Below are 23,291 nucleotides of genomic sequence, written 5' to 3' on the forward strand. Positions count from 1 at the left end.
ATTGCTGCCTGAATTTTGCATGTTGTTGTGTTAAAAATCATCTCGTATAATATAGCACTGCCTACTGTTGCCGCGACAAAGTTGCGTCAAAAGTTCTCTCGTGTAACATTGATAAAAAAACCAGCATTAAAAATCAGCTCATGTAACATCACTTTTAAACAAACAAAAAAATATTGTAAACAGAACGGAAACCTATTGAGAAAATCTTGGAAAGATTGCGCTATTAAATTTGGCAATCATAACATTGAAGGATCCCTACAACGATTAGTTTTGAAACTTTTTTTGGCATTTCTTGCCAGGCATCCCTCATTCTGCACCTTCAACTAAACCTCCACCAAAGAAACAAGAATTCAGGTTTGTTTATGTTTTATGTTTGTATTGATATGTTTGTATTTGGTTAAATTTCCCACACTGCATCCAGACAGAAGCCTCTTGTTTGAAGTGTAGGTGACAGATATTTTTTATTCGCTTGATGGAATCTACATGAGATCTTGATATGAAAATCACTTAGTTTTTTCATTTCTATTTGTTTGGTTTGCAAAATTTGTTGGCCTATGTTCTTGTTTTGACGTCACAGCCTGACTAGTCCCAGGCTTCCACCCCACGCAGTTTCTGACCAGCTGGAAGCAAAATGTTTTGTTTTCAGATGCCTAAAACACGGTGAAAAAACAATGATATCCAATTTATTTTTTCAATTTCCATATTGAGATCTTGTGTAGATTCCATCAAAAAAATTTTAAAAATCTGTCATAGACACTTAAAGCTGAATAACTTTACTTCCTTCCTGTTTAAATTTCATCACTCACAGGATTCCCGAGACCATTCCATTCTCTACTACTCCTAAGCAAATTGCAGATGCAGAATTGTCTAAAGTAGAGGAGGAAGCAGAAGAAGATGGTGGACATGACGCAGCTGAGGTAGAGAATGAGCCTCCAGCCCCTGGCCTGGACCATGATAGTGGCATGTCGCATCCAGCTGTGGACGGGGCACGGACATTACTTCATCCATTGGAGGCTGCGCAAAGGTCACGCACTACCACACCCATAGGAAGAGCAGTATGTATTGTCTAGGGAGGGTAGAGTGAGGGTTGCTGCACAAGCAGTGTCCAAGCTTTGTCCTGTTGATGATTATAATTGCTGTCGTTTTGTATTGATCTGTTGAATTTTGCCTCTGATTGTATTGTTGTGAATGATGCCAAGTAAAGATAAATCTAACTTACAAGAAAAGTAGAAATGCACTTGTTACAGATAGAAAATGGCAAGCACATCTGTATTGACCAAAGAATTTCAATTGGATGAAAATTGCAGGAGTAAGTTATAAATGTGTATGAGAATGTGAAGAGGCATTTCCGGTTATTCAATATTGTACGTTGTAATGAACGCAAATGTTGAATCTCTCCAACATAAAAGAAAATGCTCAACCTCGAAGACACCATAAGTTTCATTTACGTATAATTTTCTTAAATGGTAATTGTCTCATTGCAGTCTTGACTACTTTTAATAAATAATCTGATCTCAGCCCACAGCAAAAGTAAGCCAACAGGAGGCTCTATTGGAACAACAAAGACTAAAACTTCAACTACAGCAACAAAATCTCCTTCAGCAACAGTTGGAACAGCAGCTGCAAGAATACCAAAGACAGCTAGCTGATATTTATGGACATGTTGATGTGCCTGGGGGGCCCTTAGTCCCTGACTCAGGGCCCTCAGGAAGAATGTCTTTGGAAGAGCCATCCTTAGGCAGATCCCCTTATGAAGGGGCCTCATCTCTTCCAGACACGGTACGTTTGTCAGGAAGTTCTTGAATGAAGTATCTTTTGAACTCCTTGACATTCAAGGCAGGTAACGGTAGATTATTTTTTCGAGTTATGAAAGTGCGAGAGGAAGTTTTGTTTTCTTGCCTGTCATTTTTCGTACTATGCTGTTCAGCCTTAAACAAAACTACTTTGTTTTAATGCCATTCAAATTAGTAACTGCCATTGAATTTAGCTGAACTTTTTTTTCTCTTTTTCTCATAGACTTTGGAGGAACCAGAGGGGGTGCAACAGAGCCCTCTCCATTTACAAACCCCTTTCAACACAGCCCTCCAGACTGTGGTCCCCAAGAGCTCATCAAGAGAAGGGTCCCCACTGCTATCTGAGACACTGGAGTCGTCAACACTGGGAAGCGTAACTTCCGATGAAACTGTGAAAATATCAGAATTCCAAAGAACATTGGAAACAGCACGTGCCACAGTGGAAAAAGCAGCTCAACTACGGCAGAAAGAAAGGAACATTTTACAGGAGCTTAGCAGAGTACCTTTGGAAGATGTACCATTCAGAAGTGACCATATCCTTCCAGAAAAAGACGTATCTTCTGGAAGCGCTTCAAGCCTTCAATCCGACGAGCTTGTTAATGTTTCAACCCCATCGACTCTTTCACTTAGCGTGACATTACCCTCTGAACTTAGTGTGACAGCGACCATGTCAGGCACCACTCAATCTGGTTCATCTTCTCGTGAATCTGACCATGCATATCCATTAACCTCTCAAATTCGGTCGCGTTTCTCTGATGTCAGCAAAATTGTTAGCGTAACAACTGCAGCATCGTTTCTTACGAAGATTTCTCAAAACGAAGAATTCTCTCCACCACTGTCATCCATCCCTCAACAATATTCGGTGTTAGCCTCAGGATCCGGAACTTCCACTCGCACCTCCAGTGCTCTACCATCTACTGTATTAAGCAGTGGCATTACAACAGAGGTCCCTGGCAGAAATTCTCTAACGCTTGCTTCTTCCAGTGGATCAGTGCCATCAAGAGTGTCACAGCCTTCTGTTTTTCAACCGTCCATCACTCGTTCAGGTTATTCTCCAGGGTATGTAGACTACTATTATCAAAAGATCGAGGAAGAACGTCAGCTTTTTGAAGCGCAGAGAAACCGCATCCGGCATTATAGTGACTTAATATATAAGAAAACAGCCCTAGAAGGTCCAGAAGATCAAACATCTCAGGCCTCAGGAAGCATGAGAAAAAATGTGCCTCCCACAGGGCCTCTCGTGAGAACGAGCCCTTATATTTCAGACCAGTATGATAGGGTCCCTTTGTACCTAGAAAGGAATACAGAAGACACAAATAAGGAAAATCAGGGCTACATTGCAAATTCCACAGGATTTATAGGACAGGACAGATTACAGGATATTTCAAAGAGGCTTGGCGCCTTCGAAAAGGCGTTAACCACCAGATCTTATTCTACGGTTGTGACTTCCAGTTACTCTTCAAAGCCTTTGACAACGAGTGATTGGAGTCATGGATCTAGTACAGAGTACATGTCACTTCCACATGAAGCTGCTAGAGTAGGTGCGACTGGTAGTGCAGGCTCAACTTTGTCTTCCTTGTCCGAGCTGACGGAAATGATGACGAGATTGACGTCAACAAGTGATGAATCTGACATCACATCCCTTAAGTCACGTGACATATCAGGTGCCAAAGAGGGACTGCCTTCATGGGGCTGCCGTAAGCATGTTGTTTATGGCCCTGAAATGGCTGCGGATGCAGGATTTGGTTCCTCTGTTGGACATTCGTCATTAATTGGCTTAGAAGGGAACATTAACATGAGGGGCTCATCTAGAGATAAGCTTTATGTTCCTAGCAGTGTTGTGTCCTCAAAAACAAATGGGTCCCAGGATGTTGCTTGCGCACGTGTTCCCATGAGAATAAGCACCACATCATCTGGGGTTGTTGAGCCCCATTTAAATGCATCGGGGTCACGCTGGACTAGGGGCTCAGATGGAAAGCAGTGGTTTGTACTTTCACGATCACACACCTTGTCATCGGGTGGAGGAATTTTAGAGAAAGATAGTGACATCCCAGGGGAGGTGGGGACAGACAATGTGTTCCCTGATGCCTCGGAAAAGATAGGTTAGTCCATGTCTTCAGTTGACTGAATGTAACTAATAATGGTCGTTAGAATTTAGCCCAAGAAATATGTGCGCTGATTGGTTTAAAATTTTGTTTCTATGGCTCGATAGAAACACAGAACTGGCACAAGCTGTTGATGTAATGATGGCTCAAGCAAAGAGAATTCACATTTTGATGATCAAAGTAAACAAGTTTTCTTTTTTTCGTCCTGATATTTTCTAAAAGAAATAGAAAACATGTTCTCCTTACTTCTATTGAGTTGTAGAAACACTTGTGGAAGTTTGGGAGAACTCAAGAAAGCTGTGGAAACACTCGCCTGTCGGCTCGTGTTCCCACCGCTTTCTTGTTCTTCCAAACTTCCACTCGTGTTTCTATTAAACAATTAGATCGTGAGCTGGATTGTCAGGGTGCAGCCTGAGTGAACTATCACGCATAGAAATCCAGAGCGATTCTAATTGTTTTACTATAAACCTACTAGTGGTTCAAAACTTTATCTAAATTCTCAGACACCTTGAAAGCGCAAAGAAGCGACCTCCATCACTGTTACACTACTCACTCTGTGCCACAAAATAGATAATGAGTAGCGTAGCCAATAAGAGAGCGGCATTTGTGATAGAACGCAAGTAGATTTAAACTAAAACTCAATAGAAACACGATACATGCTTTCTATTTCTTAAGGCTGCCGCACACTAGCTGATTCGACAAAAAATCCTCACTTGTTGCCTAGTGTGTGGTGAACTCAGACAAGTCTGCGACAAGATCAGGGCTTGTCGGGCAATATCTGAGAGTGCTAGATCTCAAAACGTCTTGTCAGGCCTGTCGGCTAGTGTGCAGTGGACCAAGACAATTTGTCAGAGCTCACACGTGCCTCAACCAATTAGGAAAGGTCATGAGAGTCACATCAGTGGAATAGGCACCATCTTGATTTTGGATGACTCAGCCCCAAGCCTCAACATGGTTAGTCACGACCAAAAGTCGGCTAATGTACGGCAAGCTGATGGCCCGACAAATTTTAACCTGATTTGACCCCGACAAAAAATCTGCATTGGCTAGTGCGCAGCAGCCTTTAAATAATTAACAATTCTGATTGGACAAGATTGGCCATGTGATGTTCTAAATGAAGGACTATTGTTGTCTTTTGCCTCTTCTTCAAAACGAGTCTTCTTTGTAAATCCTTTTATGATGCAAAAACTAAGCTACACATTTACTTGACATTGACATCCGACGATGTCAGAACATCGTTCTTTCTTTTGCTAATATTTGTGTTGAAAATATTCCCTCAAGCCTTAATATTTTGTTGAGGTAAATGTACGATAACAAAAATGCTTAATTTTAGTTTAACGTTGTATCAACATCTTTCGTAGATCCCTCTCTCACTGGTAAGTAAGCAAGGGCTCTGTGTACAGTACTAAATTTACACTTCACTTGTTTTTCAAGGTCCTGTATCAGGCCGTGAGGAGACTGGATCCGTGGCATCTGTTTCTTCAGGCAGTCTATCTTCTGGCACTGTGCAGTCTGGTATTAGTGACGATAGACTTCATGAATCATTTGCCACAAATGTTGAGCCACGCGGAGTCGAACCATCTACGGTAAACTAATAAGGTCTTCCTGTTGTAAGTGACTCAGTCAAGACAAATTTTAATTTGAGTTTTTTGCTGGTTGTTTGAATGTTAATTTGTAATTCCGTGCATGAAGCTGTATGTTGGAAACCCGCCAGATTTTAAGAGATTTTGTAATTTTCACTGTTTCCATGTAGCATAGTACACAAAGAAATTGTGCAAGTATTATTCGAGTTGGACAATGCAAATTTAGGTTAATTTAAGTTGTAGATGCAAGCGATTGAAATGGTAGCCGAAAAAGGAATGAATAATTAGGCCATATTGGTATTCATGGTATTAGACTGGAACTAGCTTGCAATGGAGGCTCTTGTGGGGGAATATCATTAAAGAAGAGATTTGTTATTTGCTTTTACAGACTCCTTGCATGAGCCTCAGTTGCAAGCTACAATCGTGGACAAACGTCCTTGGCACACTTGTGTAATGTAACAACTTATCTGTGTTTTACAAATGAAGTTTGAAAAAAGTGCTGCTATCCTTTTAAAAGCGCGTTGCTGTTCCCTCTCCCCACCCAATACAATGTTGAAAATCAGGAGAATTTGCAGGGACTAATATTGTATGTGGGGTGGGTGGAGAGGCTAGGCAGGTGAAGTTGTGTTCTTGTCTGGCTTGTGTTCAAAAGTGCCAAAAGTGCAAATCTGTCCCAAGACATTTGTCCATGATTGTAGTTCCAGTCCAATTCTTAAAATACAAATATTGCCTATTCAGTATGACGTCCTTATTCCAGTGCATGTACTGAAACTAGGTTAGTTCTGTCCTGCACCGATATGAACGTCACATCAACAGTCATCGTTATTAAAAGATTGTTGTTCAGTCTCTACTTGCTCTAAGATGTGTTCTTTTAGTTCACCTCTCTAATCTCCAAAACCAACATTTCCAAATTTTGATTTGAACTGAATATATATAATTAACATTGTGTAGAAGAGTAAATGGTAAAGGTGCAGTGGCCTCATGGTTAGTGCACTTGCTTCTGGATTGAGTGGTCTGGGTTGGAGCCCTGGCCGGAACATTGTTTTGTGTTCTTGGGCAAGACACTTTACTCTCACAGTGCCTCTCTCCATCAAGGAGTAAAAATGAGTACCGCCAATGGGGGTAACCCTGCGATGGACTAGCATCCCATCCAGGGGGAAGTAGAAATACTCCTAGTCATTTCATGCTACAGGAACTGGAGATAAGCGCCAACCTGGTGGGCCACTGGGCTCATATGCAGGAGTAAATACTTACTTAACTTTTTCTGCTGTTTTGTTTTACTTCGCCACTTAGATATTGTCTGTGTCTAATGAGACACAAGAAAGTTCCTCTACAAACAGTGATCTCCCTGAAGACAATCAATAAATCAAGTACTGGAAACTCAGAGGAAACTGTTGGATATGAAATGGAGCAGGACAAACCCCAAGAATTCCTAAAGAAAACTCAGGCCAGGGTTGACAAGGCCAAAGCAAAGAGAACATTAGTAAAGCCTCATTTGAATGCCAAACAGTGTGGGAAATTATGGGCTGTTGGAACAAGACATTAAAGCGATTAAAACTGCAAGTTCCAGAGATGTCGGAATCAAACAAGGAAAAGAGCAACCAACCATTTTTGTTATTGAAAACTGGAAACTAGTAAAAAAAAAAAGAAAAGGTCATGGGCAAAAGAAGATGAAGGGTAACAGAGAAAATCCCCCATATAGGACCTTTTTCCCAAGGTACTCCCGCTAAAGTTGTTTTTAGACTTGGTACCCAGTTCTTCTGCAGATGTGTGATTTTTGTGGAGGATGAAAGCTGTTTGTGCTGTACACGTACATGTAAGTAAAATCCACATCACAGGGCTGGCTATTTGTAGACACCCCTGGGATTTCGAAACTGGGATTGATCTGGAAACAACTTGATAAGGATTCTGTCGGGAATAAAGCCTATATGGGGATAACTCTGTAAACCCATTATCCCCTTTTATTAGGGGCTATTTTGTTCTTTCTTGGCTCCAGTAGCAAAACTGTTAGATAAAACTTAATTTATTTTTGCAGCATAGCAAAAAAAAAGGTATTTCTGTAAAATGCCTAACAAAGGTAATAAAGAGATATTTTGAAAATCATTGTACTCCACTGGTGTCATCACTGAAATCACTGTTTTTCAACAATGATCATCACTGTACTAAATGACTCAATCCCAAAGATTCGCTTTATGTCTTAACAGCAATGGCTTCCAGACAATCACCCACCCCAGTCAACAGATCTGTCCCTGCTTATCCCATCAGAAGTACTTTTTCATGTTTGTTTGTATTCAGTGTTTTGTTGCCATGGCAAAGATGACTGGCAGGGAAAACTGACAGGAGATTGACACACATCACAGCTACTAGATTTCTGCCAGGGAGCTTTTTGGCAAACGGCACCATAAAAATTGGAACCTTTAGTGGATCATGGGACGTGTTAAATGAAGGTACAGAAAGGGTTGTGATTTTCCGATTAAAAAAAAATGTTAAAGGTTACTATGTGATAGAGTGAGACAAATAGCTGGTAAACACGCTTTTTGTGTTCTTGTCTGGCCACTCAGTGGCAAGCGGTGATTGAATGGCGGCTTGAATGAACACTTTCATTTAATAATTCAAAGCCAGATCTATGGCATTTTTTAGCTAATGGATTTTCAAGCTTTGTGTTAATTTATGATTGAGAAAAAGTGGATTGATTGATTCCTTAAACTGTGCAAATTATGCTAAACAGATGGCTAAAATGAAACGCTTAGAAGTGATTTTTCCATATTATTTTTTAAGAATATTTACGTGCTCGAAAGATGATAGTTTCTGCCTGAAATCTTCCCCTTCTGTGTGGAAATATTCTGAAAACAACATTTTGAATAATTTTTTGTTCCCCCTAAAATCATGAATTTCAGTTTTAAATTTCAAATGAAGTACTTCTACCTTTACCTTTGAAATTTCAAATCGGTCAGTTTTATTTAAACAATCCAGCTTTGTATTCTTTCTGAGATCGAAATAAAACTTTCAAATGAAAGTGTTGTAAAAGGTGTTCTAATTTGAATGGAATTTTAGTTTCAGCTTCGCTGTCGAATTAGTTACTGATCTGTTGCTTGTATTCTGTAAATTAAAGCTGACACAATTTTTTTTCCAAAAGCTATCGAGGGAGCTTTTTATCTTTGATGAAGGAATGCAAGTATCTTAATCTTGTCACTGATTTTCTCTAAATTATCTTTGAGCAATTTGAAAATTTGACTAAAAAACATTTAGAAGGGATCCATTGGGCTCCAACACTTTCAAAACAGCTTTTTTGTAGCTATTTAAACCTTATTTATTCTCCCATGTAACTTCTCTTTTTTCGTTTATTCCAAAATGAACTCTTGTATTCATTAGCATCTCCAGAGACAGTCAACGACAAAACCTAGAAATTAAAACACCATTTTGTTTATTTACAACGTCGAAATATTTCATTATATTCGCTCTAGTAGGAAGATAATTTACAAAGTGCCACAAACCAAATTTATGTTGACCCGTTGACCAAGTCAGGATTTGAAATAAAATGTTTGTTTTTATTCTGAATGCAATTTGTTGAATAACAGTACATTTAACACTGCTGTATATGTCTTATTTAACGCCGCTTTCTTCCTTTCCAGGCGTAGTCAATCAATAAACTGATAATCGATATTAATCGATAACAATCGATATCAATCATATCGATTGGCGATAGTAATCGATGGCAATGGATTCATCGATTGGTAGCGACTATTGGCGATTGTTATCAGAAATTATTTTTGTCCTTTCACAAGTGACACAGCTGATAAAATGTTTGACAAAATTTGTCTATAGTGGTTTTATTGAGTCAATTTTTCATCAGAGCCTGTGTGTCTTACAATCATTGACAAAATAACAAGAACAAAAATAACTTGCAGAAACGTTTTGGGCTTTACATGTTTAAGACACCGGAAGAAGCTCATCCCAGAGAAGCAGCGTAAAACCCTCCAGTCTCATTGTAGCATTGGCATTAAGATGAAGCAAAATAAACAACAGGTCAAGTCGGTGTTCTAGTGATTTCAGTTATTTGCATTTGGAAACAAATGTAAGAATAGATCTCTGAGTAGGCCAAAAGGAAAATATAATCTAGTAGCATGCTGAAGATGAACATCTCGTGTTGTTTCAGGTATTATTAAATTACACAATAACAAAGCCATCTTTGCATAGTGCGAGTGATAATTGTCGATTATTTTAAGAATCTGTAATTAACAATCAATAGGGAATTTTTTCTGCGAGTTATCAATTGCCGATATCAATCGTTAGCAATCGTTGATTGAATCGATTAATTTCTGATGTCGATTTTATCGATTGACCACACCTGGTCCTTTAAGTAATTGGTTTTGCATCAACTCTGCTACACGATTGGCTTAAAAAATTTGTGCCACTTTTTCATCCAATCAGTAGTAAAATTGAAACCAATCGAGACTTGCTCGCACACGTTTTCCTGCACTGTGTCAACTACATGTAATTACTTGAAGTTTGTTCACTGTATTGTCTGTGTCCTTTGTGATTGGCTGAAGTGGTAACTTTGGTGTTGGTTTTACGACACTCAGGAGAAAACTGCTCTAACAAGTTCTTAATCTTGGCACCTATTAAGTAACATGATTAGATCGACTTTGTCTATTCGTGCACTGATAAAAGGAAGAAGCTATCGCAGAAGATTAATCGGTTTTCCTAAGTTGGCTATTCTAAAGGAGCTACGTCACGGTTTGGGTATTTTGAAAAGTTTAGCCTAATGTTTTCAAATTTGTTTGCAATCCCTGTCAATCTCTCCATCCTTAACAATCCTTGTTTCTTTATGGTTTATTATCTCTTTAGTGTTTTTCTGAGTAAACTATTATTTTCAGGTTTCCTTCATTCATACAGCAGAGTATTTTTGTAAGTTCTTTTCACCATCTCAGTGTCACTGATTTCAAAATGATACTTCTCTTAGTAGATCTGCAGATTTCGTGAAGAAACAAGGTATGCATTCTACAAAAAGTTGTCTCATTGTTGTACTACAAGGACACCAAAATAAATTGGTAGCGGCCGGAAGTTGTTTTTGTGCTAATGCTGGAAGATGCGGAAACCTGGTGCTTTTTAATGATCTGATAGGCTTATAGTGACCAAAAATTGATCAAATTACTCAGTAACTACCTAGCAATAGAAAGCAACACCATCTATCAAAGGGTCTTAACAAACGTTTTTTAGCAGTTAAGTTTGTATGTCTGAGAAGGCCGGGCCAAGTAGTTAATACCGCTGGATGTTATCCAGCTTTTCCTTCATTTCCAATTCCCATTGATATCTGCGAGTTCGGATCATAGTGAAATAAAAAGGTGTTTTCTATAACAATGTGGAGGTGTGGTGGCCTCATGTTTAGTGCACTCGCCTCCGGATCAAGCGGTCCAGGTTTGAGCCATGGCTGGGGACATTGTGTTGTGTTCTTGGTCAAGACACTTTACTTTCACAATGCCTCTCTCCACCCAGGTGTATAAACTGGTACTGGCAAGTATACTGCTGGGGGTGGGGGAGAAACTCTGTGATGGACTTGCATCCCATCAGACTCCTAGTTGCTTCAAACTGAAGATAAGCGGCTTTATGGGCCACTAGGCTCGTATGCAGACTTTACCTTTCTACAATGATGTGGAAGGAAAAACAATGACATCATAATCAGTGACACTGAAATCATTTTTTTCATTTTTAATATAATTCTTGAATGCACAACTTTAAAAAGTAGGTTTTCGTACTAAAAAGGAGGTATAAATATCAAAAGCTATTATGAATAAATCTAGGAATAAAATATGTACAATAATTTTTAAATGGATTAATGTTATCTCAAATTTGATTTTAAAAAGGTTGGTTAAAATCTCTCCCACAATGGACACTGAATCACCAGCACAGATTTCTCTCCAATATTATTCAGTTGTTTTTCACTTTATCTGTTCTTTATAAATAACTACATTTATTATATGGCAAGGGAGTCTTGAGCTAAATCCAAGCATTCTGATGGTTCTTTCTTGGTCTGGATTTTTCCATACGAAATGGGATCATGAAAGTGGTCATAAACCATGTATTTTTTTGTTTCTGAAAGCCGGCAAATCTAAATTTGCATCTAAAACTGTGTGCCATATAATAAGCTACTTCCTTAGGTAGCCTGCTCAAGCTGTACTGGAAAATATTGGCCATCACTCCTTTTGTGTGTACCTCATTCAGCTTGGTCTGTACTGCCACGACGTCAGGCCAATATTCCCCAGGACGACCCTACTACCGTAAATCAGTAAGAGGTGAGCATCTAAAGACCTGCATACTGCTTCTCAGATGACATGACATGATAGATAGAATAAAAATTAAATTAATAAAATAATTTGAACTCTTAAAATACCTTTGTAATTTGAATTTTGCCAAATGTTACTCCAAAAACCTTCACTTGATTCATCGGGCAAGGGAAGAACAGAATCCACTTTCCACTAGCCCCAGGTTATTGGATATAACTTTCTTTGCAAGCTGAGCAAGATTCTGTCTTGATTTTAGAACAAGGATGTGAAGAAAGCATATTTCTTCGTTGGTTTTCAGTGTAGGGCTGCCACTGGGTGCTAATAAGTGGATAATACAACTGGCAAGTATGGTTGTGATGACTAGAAGTGCACTATTTGAAGATATTCAAAAACAACACATAACAAAATGATATGTGGGACTTTTGAAAGGACACTAACATTGTGCTGTTTTACTGTAAAATGTTTTTTTTTTTTTTTTGCTATTTTACTTGCTTGATCATGTAATATTCTGTAATGTATCCTTCAGCTCTTTGTCACCAAAACAATCAAGTCCTCATAATGTCTTTAAAATATCGGCAGACGTGATAATGGATAAATTACTTAACAAAGCAATATTACCATCATATTCTTATAACTGACATTATTTTTTATAAAATGCTAGCTTGTATTAGTAAGGGGAATTAGTACTTTCAACTCCAAACTGAAACTTTCAATCAACAAAATGTGTTGACTGTTATTAAACTGGTGCATGGTGTCAATTAATTAATTATTCCAGTCCCCTCCTCTCCTTTGCTTGGACATGTAACAAATCCAACTGTTTTCATTTTTATACGCTGCTACTGATGTTTAATGTTTCTCCAACAATTTTAAATGTGCTTGAGGTTGTGCTGTCAGAAAATCTTTCATTCATTGTCACTGATGTCTGAAAACAAAAAGATATATAAGTACAGTGGAACCCCTATTAAATGGTCACCCTCGGGGAAATGGGAGGTGGCCGCTTGATAGGGGTTGGCCACTTAATAGGGGTTGGTGTACTTTGAATATTTTTCACCATCAGGTTAATTTCTTAGTGAACATGGTGTCACTTCAAGACAATCATGACAAATGTGTGTTTGAATGTTTTTATCACTTGTCACCCTCAGTTTCGGACTGTTATCTGCCATCACCTTTTCCAAAACAAAGTTTTTAAATTTTGGGTGGCTGTTTAATAGGGGTAAAAACAATAGAAAAACCCTCATCGGGACAACCAAAAGGTGGCTGTGGCCGCTTAATAGAAGTAGCCGGTTAATATGGGTTTCATTTACAGTATTTAATACTGGCTGCTTAATAAGGGGTGGCCACTTAATAGAGGTTCAACTGTATAATTATTAAATTTTTATACTGCAAACTCAAGGTTTGTAAAGGCATGAACAGGCTAGCAGACTGTGGAGAGAACTAGTACAAATTCATTTTGTTGATAGAAACCAAATTTCTGACATTCCAAAATTTGTTACAGATACTGGTTGATTGTTGGTGTGACTTGACTGCATGCTAAGTTTAAATTATTTACAAAATTGGAAATTACAACTTTAGTTTATGATCAACTTACCACTGATATAGGAAATGCGAACTTCTCTTCTTTAAATTCGGCAACCTAAAAGAGGTGATAATTGACATAAATAATGGAATAATTACCATTACCAAACTGATTAACAGGGAAAATCAGTAACTATGAATATTGTCAGTTTAAAAGTAATTTTTTTTAATCTATTAGTCTATAATTTACTTTTGTATTTTTAATATATTTTTTAATTTGTGTATTTATTTTTTAATAATTTAATGTTATTTTGGATCGGGACCTTTCTGTAGATCACCTATGGGTGAGAAAGCTTCCCGTTAAAATATCATTATTAATGGTTTGACCCTTTTTTATTCCATACTTCTGCCAACTGTTACTATGAAGGCACTGATGATTCCCAAGAAATACTGCTTTAAATAAATCATTCAAGCACATTTTTTAAGCTTATGGTAATGAATGTAATACATGCTTTCGAGCAAAGGAACTCTAAAGAAACCAATCAAGACTTACTATACTGCCAACAAGCAAGTCGTAGCTCTGGCAAAGAGAATTTTATTTATTCTCCTAACAGATTGTCACACAGATACATTTCTTAGTGATAGGTGCATTGGAGAGCAGTTCATTCATACTCAAGTTCTTTTTAGTGGAGCTCCGGCAGTCTGATGGGTCGCCAAGCGGAGCACCATACTCATTTTGGAAAGAAAACCCAACCCATGAATTGATTTTCTCATGACTATCATGGCTAGCAGTTTTGCTCGTGAGTGTGTTAACGCACGACAATGACAAAGTTGCACAACATGGTTGCCATACTCTGGCTAATAGGTTGACTGAGACATGTATGCAGTCTTGGTTTACAGCATACATCTTTGATATTGAACATCCATGTTATGGTCACATTGACACCTGTTAAAACAAGGTATCTGTTGACCAGTATCACACAACCATATTGCAGGCTCAGTTTTAAAACACAATGAGTCCACATGTTTTTTTTTAAATTGACCGCTGCCCAAGAACTGGTTTTTGGTTGGATCGTGGGCTCAAGCCAGGTAAACTCTGTGTAATCGAGGCCGGGTTAGCAAGTTACTAACTATGTGCTAACCCAGGATTAAAAAAGAAGGCCAAAGAATATAAACAGAAAATTAAAAATTTATGGAAAATTAAAAAACTCAAATCAAAATTATCGCTTGTCCTTTGCTCCACTTCTGATGTCATCAGCTTTGACCAAAATTGGCATCATCTATACTCAACTTCTGCAGGAGGAAATGATCTTTTCAATAATACCCAGATCAGAGTGATCGGCTCAATGGAGCCTGAAATATGCACGAAAATGCTCAGAAATTTGAGTGAAAAACTCACAGCAAAATTTCCTGCGACTACATGTGGCTACTCTATGGTAAAAATTGCCTGTGTCAATGATGCTTTCTCAGACTTTTGAACTGGAAGCAAGCCCAGCAGAAAGATAAGAAAAGGAGAAAAAGGAAAGGTGAAAAAAAAAAAAAAAACGAAAAGCCTAAAGACGTAGGTCACTTTCTCGTCCAAAAACATCTCGAAATTTTGATTTCTGCGCATGCCCGAGCAAGCATGCTGAAAAGCGCGATGCTAGTGGAAAGAAAAGCATGTTGTCATGTTGCAAATGCCTTTTTGAGTAGATTGGAGCTAATTTGGCCCATATCAAGCCTGAAAATCTCCAAAATGTCCAAAAAATGCATTTTTGGCAAAAAGTTCTAGGAGTCAATGGGTTAATCTGGCTCCAGGAGCTCTGCTTTTAGGCTTGGCTAAATCTAGATTTTGTTGAGCAGGTCAGTAGTGTAGTTATCATAAAGCTTGCACTAGTTATATTATGACTGCACAAGTGTCAAGTTACTGGTACATATTGCCTGGGATCATTAAACGTCTTTGACGGCCTGGATTTCAAGCAATATGTTGCCTCGAAATGCTGTATTTGCGTTTGGTGGGCCTTTTTGAGCGGCGTCGACAAAACCTGGATCGGACCAGATCACGGATCAGATCAAGGAAAAAAATTCAAAATTCAAAATGCAAGATTCAAAATTCAAAATTTTGTTGAGCAAATTACACTAGAGTGACTACTGTCAGCAGAACGTGTTATTTAATTCAGGTGCGATATTCCTTTATTCTTTTATAATATCAAGCCAACAGGGAGCTGGTCACAGATGAAAACATGTCTTCATATCTTTCTCCACAGTTCAACTATATGATATTTCGTATATTCACTTGCACTCTTCACCATCTACAGGTAAATTATGAACTCACAATGTGACCAGCTCCCAACTGGCTTGATAGCTCAGTTGGTAGAGCACTGCACCGGTATTGCAGAGGTCATGGGTTCAAGTCCTGTTCTGGCCTGAATTTTTTTTCAGGCTTTAATTTCGTAACTGCTTAAGTTGTGTATATAATTGTGATGATCAATCATGTCTTTATATCTTTCTCTGTAGTTCAGTTAAATGATATTCCATATATTCACTTGCATCAAAGGTAAACTGTCATAAAACGAGTCAGCATGGTAATAATAGGACGAACGCATGAATCGAAACACAGAAACTAAAAACACTAAAAAAAATTAAACACCTGATGATTTCAAACAATTTCCGTTTTTGGGACAAGTATATACTTTTACAAGATGTGAGTTTGGAATACGATATTTCGCACTGGAATAAAACGAAACAAACCATTTGTATTTCAAGGAAATATAGCTGTTTTACAAAAAATTATAGGAATAATTTCGATAGTCTGAACGATAACACAACCCGAGAATAAACAACATTTTAGGAGTCACGATTTTTAGAGTCATTTTTAGGGTCGTAAAGAGTTGCCTTTAAATAAAATAAGACGTTAAAATGATCGTGTTCTAGGATAGAAAACACTTAAGAGGCAAGAACAAATCAAAACAGAATGAGGATCATTAAGGATGGCAAAGATTAACGAGGACTGTAAATGACGAACTTGAAAAACTGTAGGCTAGTTTTTTCAAGATGCGCAAATCGTGACGTAGCTCCTTTAAAGCAAGTCATGTCCTTAAGCTTTCGTACATAAGTTTTCTCATTAGCTGTAACGCCAACTGTAATGCTCACATCTGACACGAAACTGTAGCCGAGAATTAACTACTGATACTAACAACAATTTCAAAACGAGAATGGGAGGTTCACGCAAGCTTCGAGCCAACTAACGTTCAAATATAACTACATCTGCCTGTTCATTACAATTTAAATTCGTCGTAAATTAGGCGCTTATGTGACTTTTTAAATGACCTCTTGTCAGTCTCTGTAATTAACATGTCATTGCGTCAAATTCGGGATTCTTATTTTCATTTAACATATTTTAGTTTTCCACTTTTATTTTTTTATTTATTATTATCTTATAAATGATTTGATTTTTTTTGGATTTTTTTTCTTTAATTTTTTTTTCCTGTGATCCGGTCCGGTCCGATCCAGATTTTGTCGACGCCGCCTTTTTGAGCGCGAAAAACTTACGTTGGATGTGGAGTATTGCACTTGCCCTTTCGGTGACTTCCAAACACCCCTTTCCTGACATTTTTCATTTAACGTCTTCCACATTCTGTAGTATTTCCTCGCTAGGGAGAGAAACCTTTCGGATTTTTGTTTCTCTGCGTCTATAAGCTCCCGCATATCGACTTGCACTTTATCGATATGTTCTTGCCTGCCCATCAGCAATTTCGCGAGTTTCGCTTCTCTCTTCCTGGCAACTCGTCTCTTTCTTACTTCCTTTCTTTTTTGATTTTTAGTTTTTGCTTTCTCCTTCTGTTCCTCTGTTTTTGAAGCGGTTAAATCTCGTTGAGCAGCTACAAGCCATTTGGGTACCTCAGCCGACATTTTGTTTTGATATTTTGGCGCCAAAACATTCTTTGTTCGCGGGAAGGTCTGGTAACAAGTTTTTCCATTCAACTAAACATTCCGGTGTCACAGTGATTTCGGTATCCCTGTGTTTTGGGTACCCCCGTACCCAAATCCCTTGTGTTTTGGGTACCCAAAAGACTGAAAGCGTAAAACTGATGCAAGTGAAATCATCCACAATTGTGCTCAAAACCCATTTATCTTTTACAAAGCTTTGTCTCAATAAATTAAAGCATTCTTTTGCTTGATATAATGCATCAGTCAATTCCAGCAGTGCCCATCCCCCCCCCCCCCAACCCGGGCTAACCCCTGGGCATAAGCATTTTTTTAAAAAAAATGGGCAAGTTTCCTGGGGTGGGGACACATAAGCTGTCTAAATACCCCGGGGTGGGGATGAAAAAAGAGGGCAAATGCCCCGCCCCTGGAATCATCGCCTTCCAACACTTCTGCAGTTTTTTTATTAATCAGTGAATAAAACGTTCAACTGTTCAGTCTTTTATTAAATGCAACGGTAAGACTTCAAGGACAACAGTATGTGTTAGTTGATTTTGATTATATTTATTTCTTTATATTTTGTTTTTAACAGTTTTCAAGATCTGTCTTGAAGATCGAATCATTTGAATTCGCAAACCACCTTCATGAATTTAAAAAATGCTAGACTAGTTTTGAATGCGAAATGTGAAATAGTCGTGTTCACATCAGTGATTGTCTTGTGATAAACAAAATATAGCTCACCTTGTCGCTTATATTTATATGCTTACAAGTAAAACAACTAAAATTTAGAAAACATACCTTTAAAAACATCTACAAGTTTCTCTAGTCCCTGACGGGCAAGCCATAGTGCGACAAACACCTTGTCTTTCCCAATGAACTCATCCATGGCACTTTCGAAAACACGTGTCAAATGCCCAGGCTGCAATAAAATTGCGAATGCCCCACCCCCAGGACTAACAATGCAAGCAAATGCCCTGTGGTTGCCCGGGGGGGGGGGGGGGGTGGGGGATGGGCACTGCTGGAATTGACTGATGCATAAACACAATACGTCTCTTAAAATAGTCGCAATTCCTAACAGACTGTCTTATCCAAGTCCGCAGTTATAATGACATACAAAACTGGATTCACACGCTAAAGATCCTTGTACAAACATGCACTTGGTGCCTATCGATAACCTTTGAAATGCACGTTATTTTATGCGAGAAAGGCGCTTTTGAAACCTCGGATAGTGCAGTGATTGAATTTAGTCAATAAGCGAACGAACACACTGAGATGCGGCCGTCACGCAATACACAAGCTGTGATTGACCTGTGTATGTTGCCAGTCAGAAATAAACTTTGTCTTAGACTTGTGTGTCGCTCTTTCCTTGACCATCCCTCCTAGTAGATTTTGCAGGCAAACAATTCTCTTTGCCATTAAAGTAGACAAGGCTAATCTTTGGACATAGGGAAACAAATAGAAGTATGTTACCCAAATCCCTAGTGATATGGGTATCCCCTTCCAGAGAGTTTGTTTGTCCTTGTTTCTTTAATTCAGGGTTGCCAAATGGACCGAAGGTTAAAAGGAAAAGCAAACTTACAAAGACGAAAGTTATTTCAATGAGGAAAGGACTAGAAATGCCAAAATGTTGGGGATACCCAAATCCTTAGTGGTATGGGTATTCCCTTCCAATATGTTTGGTTGTGATGGTTTCTTTAATTCAGGGTAGCCAACTTGACCAAAGATTAAAGGGAAAACAAACTTACAAAGATGAAACTTATTCCAATGAAGAAAGGACTAGAAACAGCTGTAGAAATGCCAAAATGTCGGGGATACCCAAATCCCTCGTGATATGGGTATCCCCTTCCAATATGTTTGGTTGTTATTGTTTCTTTAGTTCAATGTAGCCAAATCAACCGAAGGTAAAAAGGTTTGCTTTGCCTTTTAATCCTCGGTCAATTTGGCTACCTTGAACTAAAGAAATGATGACAAACAAACACTCAGAAGGGGATACCCATATCACTAGGAATTTGGGTATCCCTAACATTTTAGCATTACTAAGTCCTTTTCTCAATGGAATGACTTTAGTCTTTGTAAGCTAGCTTTGCCTTCTTATCTTCAGTCGATTTGGCTACCCTGAATTAAAGAAACGATAACAAGCAAGCATATCGGAAAGGGATACCCATATCACTAGGGATTTGGGTATCCCACTTTCCCAGTGTTCAAAGATCAAAGGACTTAGCTTGTCTACTTTATTTGCATTTTTTATAGATGTCTCCGAAGAAAAACTGCTTTAATGGCAAAATCTAATAGGAGGGATGGTCAAGAAAAGAGTAACAAATAACTAAGTCTAAGACAAAGTTTATTTCAGACAGGTAACCGTACACAGAGGTCTGTCAGCTGTCAGCTTGAGACCTGCGTATTGCATGACAGCCGTATCTCAGTGTGTTCGCTTGCACATTGATTTTATTCAATTGCTGAACTATCCGAGGTTTAGAATGCGGCTTACTTGTTTAAAATGACGTGCATTTCAAGGGTTATCGATAGGCACCAAGCACATGTTCATACAAGGAACTTTGGCGCGTGAATGTGTTTTGTGTGTCGTTATAACTGTGGACTTGGATCACACAGTCTGTTATAAATTGCGACTATTTTCAGCAACTTTATGTGCTTATATCAAGATTAAGAAAGTTTTAATTTATTCAGACAAAACTTAGTAAGAAGATAAAGGGTTTTTCAGCTGAATTATGGATGATTTCACTTGCCCCAGTCTGTGGTATATAACGCTTTCAGTGTTTTGGGTACCCAGAACACTAGGGATATGGGTTCGGAGGTACCCAAAACACGGTGATACCCAAATCACTGTGACACTGGTTTGCATTTCCGGAAATTTCCAGTAGTGACTGGAACAGCATTTTCAGGATTCCCAGAAAAAAGAACAATAGGCCAATTCCGATATATTAAAATTCTAACTTGGTTCCGAAGTTTAGGGGAATAAAACAAAACAAATTAATTATTCATCCCTCATCCTCGATGCTATTCCTTTTGTTTTATCCCCTTAAGCCTCGGAGCCAAGTTAGAATTTTAATATATTGGAATTGGCCTATTAACCTTGCAAGGTATACCAAACTTATTGGAAATTTCATTTCCCATATGACTTTTTCTTCCCAGAATTTGAGGTTGTATGGTTCGTTTTTCAGAAATTCATCAATTTCCAGATTTTCCAGAAACTTTCGTTACCATTTGTCCCTGTTTCGAAATTTTGGGAATTTTTGGTTGAATAGAAAATGCCCCTCAGATGACATATGGTAAATCTACTATCAATTTGGAGTGACTTAAGTCATTCATGTTTTATTACCACTGTCATCAGGACATTTTTTTTTAACAAATATTTTGGATAAATGATTTCAAAATGTATTGATAACTTAAAATTTGTAGCAAGAATTTGTGTTTATCACTCCCAGCCATATACATGTAGCTCAATACATTTATAGTTTGCTTGAAGCCAAAATTTGATTCTAAATTAGAGGACTAAACATTTTTATTGCATAATGAGTAGATATGTATGCCACATCAACAAACTTATAGCTTCAAGAAATTGTGTCTGTTCATCATCATTAAATTCTGCTCGTTTGCTGCTAGATTTGACTTTGTATTCATCATGTATGACCAAAAGCTATTACATTTTTAATACACTGAAGTGTCCTGGATGACTACCAAGAGTATTAAACCAGTATCTTCTTCACTCAGTGTAAAACACAGACTATGGATTGCAGGCTTCAGACTAGGGGTAAAATGCAGACTGAAGGTAAAATGCAGACTGCAGGCGCATACCTTGTAAATATATTGTGTTATTTCCATTATCAAGTGCTCACTGTAAACAGGGTTCTTCAGGCTAATCACATTGAGTCTGCACTCCATTTAGCCTGAATATCACTCAGGTTGGACTGACTATCACTCCAGTTAGCCTGAATATCACACTGGTTAGCCTGAATAATGTCCCAGTTAGCCTGCTTACAGTTGGCTCTCAATGATGGAAATGGTAACACTATTCAGTTAAAAAGTCTACAGTCTGCATTTTACCCCTGGTCTGCGGTCTGTATTTTATCCCCAGTCCACAGTCTGCAGTCCCCACTGCGATCAATGCGATCAAGAAAAAAAGAGAGATTACATGGAGAGATTGGTTACCCCACTGAGGAGGGGTACCTCATCTTCCCGGGATCCCCCACTTCAATGTGAACAGGCTCTAAAGGTGTTTGTAGCAGGTCAAACTGTTGCTATGGTAACCCATTGTGCCACGAAAATAACGTGTTCACAAGATGATTGGGCAGTTTTCTGATACCATGATTTTAATATCAACTGATGACGAGAAGTTATAATGACCCATCCATAATCTATGTTCAGTTTGTATCTCCTTTTGTCTGGTATGTATGCACTTATATTACGTCAGACACTGATTAAATGCGGAATAACGAAAAGTTTCTTACATTGCATTTGTAGCCTTCTCCTCGTAACTTCGCAGTGCTGTTTTGTTGTTCATTTAACAGCTTCCACATTCCGTAGTATTTCCTCGCCAGAGAGAGATACCTTTCTGCGTTTTTCTTTTCAGCTTCAACAAGTTCCTGCATATCAGCTTGCGTCTTTGACACCTCTTCATTGATTTTGTTCTCAACTGCCATTAACTGCCTTTGTTGTTTCGCCGCTCTTCTGCTAGTAATATTCTGCTTCCTTATTACTCTCTTTGCTAGCTTTCGCTTCCTAGCATCATCAAGTTCCTGCATAGTTGGTTCCGCTTTCGAAGCCATTTCATGAACTTTGTCTTCGATCGCTTTTTGCTTCTTCTCGCGTCTCGCTTCCCTCCTTCTTGCATTCCGTCTTTTCCTTTGTTCACTCCTCGTTTCAGAGTTCTCAGCAGGAATCATCGCTTCTTCTTTCTGGATCGTCTTAGTGCGAACATTTGGTTGACTAGCAGTTCTTCCTGGGGTTTGAATTGTTATTAAAGGTGTCGAAGGAGTAGAAAGAGTAGGTGTAAGAGTAGGCCAATGCAGCCAAGTGTACGCCATCTTTGTTTTCGATCTTCCCGCCAAAGGTTATTGAAAGGCACACGAAAGTGAGGCAGGTTCACCGAACCCAGTCTTCCGTCCGCGCAAACTCTGGAAATTCTGATCTGGTGCAAAATCGAATGGAACGGACATTTTCGAAAAGTTGGTTTCTTGAAAAAAAGTTTACAACCAAGCATCCCCGTTCCGAACTTTTCCTCTGTGGACAAAGTGGCTTAGGCAGTCCATCTGACAAGCATGGGCGTTCGAATCCACACAATGCTTTTCGATCAGTTAATGAAATTCTTTCAATATATTACTACGACGACCAGACCTGACTGCCAGCAGTGTGAAACCCGATAAAAGTACCATTACTGAGAAGAAATTGTTCAGACAGCTCTCGCCTAGCTCCAAACCCCTACATCTTCCTCCTAAATGCATCAACCCCTATTATTTTCGCGAGGTTCTTCAAATCACATATTATTGATTTTGTATACAGTCTTGCAGTCTTAAGTTGATTCCTCTTTGTCTTATATGACGTCACAGCTTTGAAAATCAAAAACTGGAGCACGCGGTACAAATTGTTTAATTACTGGCGAGGAAATTAATAGCAGACACAATAACTAGAACCGATTTCAAGTTCAGATTTACGTACGACTGACTTTGAGATGAGGAAACTTTTTCTGCAGGCTAGTTTTGCTTTCTTTTTCCCCCTTTGATATTAACTTACGCAAATGCGCTTTTTTTTTTAGAGATCTAGCAGTAAACGTTGTACTCAATTTGGCGATCTCCGTTAACTTAAAATTTAAGTTCATTTGCTTTTCTATTTTTCTGGCTTCTGGTTCCTTTGTATGCACTACTTTACTGAGCAGCGCTAATTTACCATGTTTTCAGTAACTCAGTAGTCTGGACACATCTTTTGTTCAGATATGAGTACTCACGTCCGCCGAAGACGGTAACTTTTAACAAATATCGTGTGTTTTTCAAGTCATATCCGGCTACATGATGAAATATCGTTGTTTATTTGAAATGGTCGGTTCCTTCGCGAAAAGTTCAAAGAACTAAAATATCAGAATAATTCCAATTT

General features: G+C 38.5%; 2 protein-coding genes across 2 annotated transcripts in view; one reads left to right on the plus strand and one right to left on the minus strand.

Moving 5' to 3' along the window:
• LOC145493467 (uncharacterized) overlaps positions 1-8,464 on the plus strand; it is a 28,291-nt gene extending 19,827 nt beyond the window's left edge. Inside the window, exons 20-25 of the mRNA XM_081472939.1 lie at positions 300-354; positions 809-1,055; positions 1,519-1,779; positions 2,017-3,895; positions 5,333-5,484; positions 6,775-8,464. Of these exons, the coding sequence (XP_081329065.1) occupies positions 300-354; positions 809-1,055; positions 1,519-1,779; positions 2,017-3,895; positions 5,333-5,484; positions 6,775-6,846 (2,666 nt within the window). The 3' untranslated portion in view covers positions 6,847-8,464. The remainder of the gene's footprint in view (positions 1-299; positions 355-808; positions 1,056-1,518; positions 1,780-2,016; positions 3,896-5,332; positions 5,485-6,774) is intronic.
• Positions 8,465-9,181: 717 nt separating this feature from the next.
• Positions 9,182-23,051, minus strand: LOC145492193 (uncharacterized). The gene is made up of 3 exons (XM_081471535.1): positions 21,653-23,051; positions 13,354-13,398; positions 9,182-12,687 (listed from the first exon to the last, which is right to left on the minus strand). The coding sequence occupies exons 1-3, from the start codon at positions 22,226-22,228 to the stop codon at positions 12,592-12,594; spliced, it is 717 nt and encodes a 238-aa protein (XP_081327661.1). The 5' UTR covers positions 22,229-23,051; the 3' UTR covers positions 9,182-12,591.
• Positions 23,052-23,291: the final 240 nt, after the last annotated feature.

Source organism: Orbicella franksi, chromosome 7 (genome assembly GCF_964199315.1).
Source record: "Orbicella franksi chromosome 7, jaOrbFran1.1, whole genome shotgun sequence".
NCBI classification, from domain to species: domain Eukaryota; kingdom Metazoa; phylum Cnidaria; class Anthozoa; order Scleractinia; family Merulinidae; genus Orbicella; species Orbicella franksi.